This window comes from Monopterus albus, unplaced genomic scaffold (assembly GCF_001952655.1).
Source record: "Monopterus albus unplaced genomic scaffold, M_albus_1.0 scaffold164.1, whole genome shotgun sequence".
Classification (NCBI taxonomy): Eukaryota; Metazoa; Chordata; class Actinopteri; order Synbranchiformes; family Synbranchidae; genus Monopterus; species Monopterus albus.
In genome coordinates, this window is record NW_018128044.1 from 787807 (window position 1) to 795508 (window position 7702).

Consider the following 7702-nt stretch of genomic DNA (forward strand, 5'->3'; position numbering starts at 1 on the left):
CCATTACAATCTTTACCACACATCCATCTCTTCTTGCAGTGGAGTCGGGACCCTTGGTGCCAGCAGCTCCTCTCCTGCAGCTGGAGAAGTGCTGCACCCGAGACAACAGCGCCACCCTGGCCTGGAGGGTAACTGCACCCCCCAGCAACCCCATTGAGGGCTACGTCCTGGAGCTGGATGACGGCAACGGAGGACAGTACAGGGTAGGTACTAGTGGTGGGCGATACTGCAAGCTTTGGTGTCGATCCGATACCAGGTAAATACTGGACCAGTATCGCCGATATCGATATCGGTATCAATACCGGTACTTTTTGACAATTAATGCATTACCAAATATAAATACATTTTCATGACTTTCAGGTGTTTTGTGTTTTGTTTTAAATTGTATTATTAATTTAATAAAACCCAGACAAAGTTCAACAGTAAATAGAAAGAACTTTATTAACATCAAACAAGTTTTTGTTCAATAACAAAAGAACAGACTTTTTGTCTTCCACAAAGTGCACAAAGTTATCTGTCGAAAATATTAAAACTTCTTTCGTAGAATACTCCTAAATAAACAAAGTCAACAAAACAGTTACTCCAAAACAAATCTTATAAAACAAAGAACAAATTCTCTTTTTTCAAGTATAATACAAAAATAAAATAAAACAAAATGTCTTCCCTACATTGCACATATTTTCTGGCTTTGAAAAGGTAATTTAAACAAACAGTTGGTAAAAAATAAACAATAAATAATAATACTACAATAAATTAAGTATAAAAATAAACCAGACTGAAAATGAGGAATAAGTACTAGGGTCACTTCTTCAGTGCATAAGGTCAGGGCTCGTGTTTGTGTCAAGCTAAGAAATAGCGTACACCATCATGGGGACACTAGGGAGCCAGCAGAGCACTAGCTGCACAGATATACCATTAGTGAGAGGCTCCCAAGTTGGACATTTTTGCATTAATGGACTGAACCCATTCAGAGCTTTTAATCAGAGAAGAGTTTTCAGATGCAACCTCATCTACTTCTGACATGCATGGAGAAAGGAACACGCCAAAGCGCTTTACAATTTACCTCACGTTCACACATCATTCACCCATCGGGAGCCATTTAGGTTTTAGGGTTTTGGTCAAGGACACTCGACTTGTGGACAGATTAAAAAACAAAAAAGCTGAGGGGGTTGTTGCCCTGTTTCTACTGAGACGAAAGAGATTTGTTTGGGACAGGTCAATTGAATCTTAGACAAAAAGAACCTATTTACATTTGAATACAAATATTCAGCACTATAATAATATTAATAATAATGCATTAACTGTTTATTTAAAGGTAGTTTTAGCTGCGTTTATTTCTTTCATAATAAATCTAAACTGCTACTGAACATAAAGCTGTTAATTCTTCATAATACAGCAGAAATGAATCCTGTGATAGACAAAGCTTGCTTGTATACAAAGATTTCTGTGACACACGTAAAAATATTTTTGTTTTACTGCCATCCAGTCCTACTGTATATCCTTTCTGCTCAGACCCTTTTAAACGCACATCTGCCTAACGTTTGTCCGTCTTAATATATCATTACATACATGCTTTCTTTTCTGCCAGCATCAGCAGCCTCATAAACACACAATGTCCACATTTTTCTTCTTTTATATCCTTTCTTTTATTTCTTTTTTGTATGGACCTTGAGTCTGCTAATAAAGGATGATGATGATGATGATGTAGCGTCTTTTAATTTTGTTATTAATAACCCATGTGCTGCTTAACTGACTAAAGCCAGATGGTAGTTTGTTTGAGTGTTATGTGTATAGTTAAATATGAGTTTACATGAAGCATACATGTACATGGCCTTAATTACATTTGTACTGATGCACCATCTTTGTGTGTGTGCCCTCAGGAGGTATATGTAGGGAAGGAGACGGTGTGCACGGTGGATGGCCTCCATTTTAACAGCTCCTACAATGCCAGGGTGAAAGCCTACAATACCATTGGTGTGGGTCCATACAGCAAGACTGTCATGCTCAAGACCTCTGATGGTAGGTGGTGGTATGTAGCGTCCGATCCAAGGATTGTCTGGATTGTTATTTATTTATTTAATTATTGCTTGTTTTGTTTGTGATGAACAAGTTTTGTCGGTTTAGGTGAATTGCGTGAGTCTGAATGCTGGTACAGACTTAGAGATTATCTCTCAATAATAACAAAACTGAGGAATTAGCAAGTGAATGCGGCCTCATGACTGATTGTTTCTACAGTGGCCTGGTTCACCTTTGACCCCAGTTCAGCTCATCAGGACATTGCTTTGTCCAATGAAAACCAGACAGTCACCTGTAACAGCTACGATGACCGTGTGGTGCTGGGAACTGCTGCTTTCTCTAAGGTAAACATGTATTAAAATGAAGTTTTGCTTCACATGTATTATATATTTAATTGATTTGAAAACTGTTTAAAACCTAGTGTGTTTTTGTCCTTTTATGAGTGTGTTAATTCTGTTTCTTCTTGAATTTCAGGGCATCCACTACTGGGAGGTCAGCATTGATCGTTATGACAACCACCCAGACCCTGCTTTTGGCGTGGCAAGGATCAACACCATGAAAGACATGATGCTGGGGAAAGATGACAAGGCCTGGGCCATGTATGTGGACAACAACCGCTCCTGGTTCATGCACAACAACTCCCACACCAACAGGTAGGAGCTCATGGTTTGTTCCATTTAGCAGAGAACTCACGGTCACGCCTGAGTTAACCGCGTTCCAGTTTTAGTTAAGCATAATAGCAGTTTGAGCCAGGTTAGCAATGCCAGTTTTTAACGTGTTATGTGGTGTTTTGTGCACACAGACACTATAGCAACATGTCCGCAGATAGAAGTTGGACACTACTGTGTGTGAGACTGTTTCAATGAGACACAAGTAAGATATAAGTGCTAATAAACAGCATATTTCTATAGCTTTTTATTGCTCAGTTAAGTTAAGTTAAGCCTTCCCTTTGTTTTATTGTTTATATTTTGATTATTGACTGTTGAGACAAACAGCTCATCAGGGTTGGCCCCTGAAAATAAAACTTTTCGAGGAATTTTAAAGACTAGAATACTGCATAAAGCCAGTCTCCCTGTTTAATTTGTTCCACTCTATTGTCTATTATATCAGTCAGCTTTATTCATATTCCTGTATCTTGTCCTGACTGACAAATCACTTCAACTATTAGCTGATCATTTATTCAAGAAATGAAATGTTTGTTTTGTTTTATTTTAATTAGCCACTTGGGTATATCCTACAGTTTCATTATCGTCCTTGCTTTCTCTATCTGTGTGTGTGTGTGTGTGTGTGTAGGGCAGAAGGAGGCATCACTAAGGGTTCGACTGTGGGCGTCCTGCTGGATCTGAACAAACATACTCTGACTTTTTACATCAACAAGAAGCAGCATGGGCCGACTGCCTTTGAGAATCTGGATGGTGTCTTCGTGCCCGCTGTCAGCCTGAATAGAAATGTACAGGTCAGTGTGTGTGTGTGTGTGTGTACTCACATGCCACACATCTCAAGTACTGATGCACCAATGCATTTAGCACATACTGCATAAGATGTAAAAAGGAATGTGTCCTTGAATCTGTTCCACTTCATTTGTATTGATATAGGTTTGTGTTTCCCAGACCTGGCTGGGCTTTTGTCCTCAGCCTCACTTGGTGATGGTCTCATCGAGTGTTTGTCTGTTTCAGGTGACCTTACTCACAGGTCTGGAGGTGCCAAAGAATATCAAACAGTAGGAGCTCCTTCCTTGCTCTGAACATGCTCTGGATTCATATGCAGCCTCAGTCCACTCCCACATGGACCTTTTCCAAGATGGGATGTACCCTCTCCCATCCTCCTCAAGGTGCCCTTTGTCTTGGATGCTCTTCTGTGCAACCTGATTATTTGGGATGAAGGAACAAATCTGAGTTATTATTAGCTTTGAATTCAATGATTAACATTTGTGGGTGTCACTACAGAGATAACTGGAGTTACTGTGAATTGCCATACTTGTTTTCATATCCTGTTTTTTGCACTGTGAGCTTGAGGATTTAAACATTTTCTTTATTTCATTTCATTATTCCATCTTGTGCCATTCATCCAGTCATTTTAACAAGAAGGCTAACATTTCTCCTCAGAGCCTGAGACCAAACTAACCGACCCTCTCAGTCCAACAGTAAGTACACCTGCACTGTGCCGTAAATTCATTTTGTGATGAAAGTAATGAAGGATGATTGTGAGATATACAATTAGAAAATTACACCACAATTTAAAAAAAATGGCAACCAGGTGCTTTCAGGGGAAGGAAAAACAGGAGAGAAATGACTGAGCAGCAGACAGTTGCTCTGCTTCTCTCTGGTGTGTTCACAGCTTTCAAGCTAAACTATATGAAGGGAATGTTTTGTAGGTTGTTTCACTCATGAAATATCTAAAATCTAACTTTTCATTGCACACTTTTATCCCAGTTGTAGCTCCATCACTGCCATATGTTTTCACTTTTTGGTTGTCAGTGTAATAGAGACATTATTTCTTATCTGTGGGTGGGAATCTGACAGTCATCTTAAAGTGACCCAGCTCCCCTGATGAGCAACTCTGTCATACAAAGAGGCATTAAGACTGCTGAGTGCTGTTGCCAGAGGTTTACACACTGAGGTGAAGCTGGGAAGGCTGAGGTCTGATTCCCATTCAGTAAGAGATCTTTAAACTTGCAATCTAAAGCAGTACATCCATTTGTTTATATATCAGCAGCATGTTTTATCATAGATTTTTAAGAATGAAGGAAGTTGGTCATGCTTGAGTTTCTATTAGACACTACATGTTTGTCTGCCTTGATTGGTAGGATAGAAAGGAAGACCTAGCAGACACGAGATGATGAGAGTTGGTAGCTTGATGCTTTATTGTCATCTAAAGTGGTTTGCTTTCTTGCTTTCCTACTCTGTGCTCATCTCTCAGTTTCTCTGTAGAGTTTCAGACGCCTTTAATCTACTGTACTGAAAATTATCTTCAGAAGTCACATCAGGTAAAGCTACATTTGCTGCTACATTTCTCATCAGGGACTAGATACGGCAGCCTGTAGAGGACAGTAGCTTCAAATTTCAACCAGAGCACTGTGACGAAGGATGTAAGATGTTTGAACATACATTACCCATTTATATTTTAACACCTAATGCAGCAGAAAAATTAGAAGATAATTTTTTTTGTTGAAATTATTTAATTCTGTATTTTTTTAAAATTTTGGAATCTAGACTTAGGGGGTGTGTGTGTGAGAAGAAGAGTGATTAGAAGTATAGACAGAAATAAAAAGGTCATGTGTGAATGGAAATTCACAAACTGTAAATACTGATATGTGAGTTGTGATATTAAGCATCAATCAAGTTTACAATATATCTGATTGGCTTTGTAAATATTGTACTGTATTGTTGTCTTTGCAGTGAGTGACGTTAATGCTGCGGTGGCAGCTCGCCCCCTGCTGTTCAATGATGGCAACAACATGGTTCATGAATTTATAAACTAATCCTGTTCTTGCATATTAGCCAACTGTTTTCGTACCTTTAATCACTGACTTTTTTTTAAGGTCAGCAAACATTTTGTCTGACAGGATGCCATCTCTTTTTATGAATTTTAGCATGATATTCAAGCCTTTAATCAGGGACATTAAAATAGCACCCATTTGCGATTCAGTTTCTTGAGCTACAGTACAACAGTAAGCTACTATGTCTTACTGGAGTTATGGAGGTCCATTTTGAACACAACACCTACAGTATTTTAAAATAATTTTGTTATGAGTAGAGCAGTAAAATTAGAGTAGTAAACTAGGGAAATATCTTTAATTTTTGGATTTCTTTATACCAATTCCAGTGTATTCTGTTTAACAAATTAAGAAATTGAATTCTTTATTTATGAAGCAAAGCTGTTACCTAAAATGTTTAATCCATGACATTTACACCCTAAATGAGCAAACAGCAGATGTATTATACTACCATGAATATATGTATCAAGTCCTAACTGGCTTACCTGTTTTTTGCACCTGGTGCTGCATTCAAATTCAGTGGGAAAGACAAATTTAAAGCAGCCATATTCATTTTTAGTACCTGTCCAGCTCCAATCAACCAGCCGGTGAACCCAGTGGACTTAACAAGACTCCAGATAAATGCTAATGTTACATGATCTATAAATGACAACTGTTTACTGTCAAATTTGCCACATTTATTTTAAAGATGTCAGTGTTGTGTTCATAGCTTTGCTTTGCTGTCCCAGAAATGGCAAAAAAAAAACAGGATACCACAGCTTTCCTTGCATTGCTTATCAATCAAGGCAATAAAAAAAAACTTTCAACTGACATGCAGCTTCCAACAACAAGCCCACATTTGCCACTTTTCTCATTTGACTTGAAATCAGCATTAGTGTAAAAGTCGGGTTTCTCTAGATCCAGAAACCAAACCTCTATCTACCAAAGGGGATATTTTTTCCTGATGTGCCCCAGACTGCCAGCTACCACCTAAGGGCTACATTCATGACACATGAGGCTTTCTGTCTGACCCACCTCCTTTACCAGAGGAGAGGCCTGCCACAAGGTTGAATTTGCTGTACCCAGGAATAGATGTCAGGTCCACAAGCAAAATGAGACATCTATCATGTGACCAGGGGAACCATTTTTTTCTTCTTAAAGTCTGGATGACTTGAGGTTACATGTCTGTAGGCTGTGTTGATGAGGACCTGTTGACTGGAGGGAATAAAAGCAAACACTATGGTGCTCAGATTCATAGTTGCATACATTTAGGAACCCTTTTTCTTTCTAAAAAACAGCTTTAAGTGGTAGACAAAACTCACAGACTTAAGATAACTCACATTGTAGTCACTCCTGTCTAGATGTAGTGTTGTATGGCATGTCTGTTTATGGCCCAGTTACCCACCCATGAATGTGACATTTTATTTAGTGATTTAACTTCAAGCTATGGTGCTGGGATGAAAGCATGTCACTGCTGTGAGATATTTAACCTATAAAACAGCAGAGGAAAAAATCTTAAATGACAAACCCTATAAAGCCTGTAAATATATTCATATATTTATTTTCTTTTATATATTGCCCTCTTCAGTTTATTCAGTGTTTCAGTTGAATGAGTGTGGATTATAAAAAGGCTTGCCGAATACAAAACCTTGTGTGCTTACAGCTTGAAACGTGATGTGATGCAGATAGGTTTCCTGATGTTCTTTTTTAAAAGCTGCTTCAAGGAAACCGTGTGAGACTTTGTGAGCTCAGCCAGCCGCAGACTGCCAGATCACAGGTCTCGTGTCATCACCATCCATCAACAATGCTACACCCATTAACAAACTGGAAAGAACTGGTTTCTGGAAATGTTTACATTCAGAACTTCGTAAGATTTCAAAGAAGTCATGTAAACGTGGGTTCATAAGGGAGAAGCATTGCACTTGCAAGACCATCCTGCTTTCTCATGGTTCCCAGTGTTCATATGCATTTGTCTTTACGAAAACTTCTGCCAGGACTTGTGTGTTTATTGCTTTCTTGAAAATACGTACCCCCACTGGTCTTGTTATAATCCTGCCCCTTCTGCCAATGTAAATGTTTTGTACGACTACATGGTTTGTACATGAGAAATGCATTGTAACTGCATATTTTACAGCCTTTACAGTGCAAATCAAAAGAGCACAAATGTCTTTTTTTGGGTTATTTATAACAACAAAATAAATTAACTGTGAT

The 7702-nt window shown here is 38.6% G+C and overlaps 1 protein-coding gene across 5 annotated transcripts in view; it reads left to right on the forward strand.

The window, feature by feature from the left end:
- trim67 (tripartite motif containing 67) overlaps nt 1-7696 on the forward strand; it is a 25358-nt gene extending 17662 nt beyond the window's left edge. For 2 of the 5 annotated variants that reach the window (XM_020615363.1, XM_020615364.1), the window contains 6 exons: nt 40-203; nt 1881-2019; nt 2236-2360; nt 2491-2669; nt 3310-3472; nt 3693-5221. In XM_020615363.1, coding sequence (XP_020471019.1) covers nt 40-203; nt 1881-2019; nt 2236-2360; nt 2491-2669; nt 3310-3472; nt 3693-3740 — 818 coding nt within the window. In that variant the 3' untranslated portion in view covers nt 3741-5221. Of the gene's footprint in view, nt 1-39; nt 204-1880; nt 2020-2235; nt 2361-2490; nt 2670-3309; nt 3473-3692; nt 5222-5414 lie in introns of those variants that run through there. The other 3 variants (XR_002276185.1, XR_002276183.1, XR_002276184.1) reach the window with 3 other exon arrangements.
- The last annotated feature ends 6 nt before the right edge of the window (nt 7697-7702 follow it).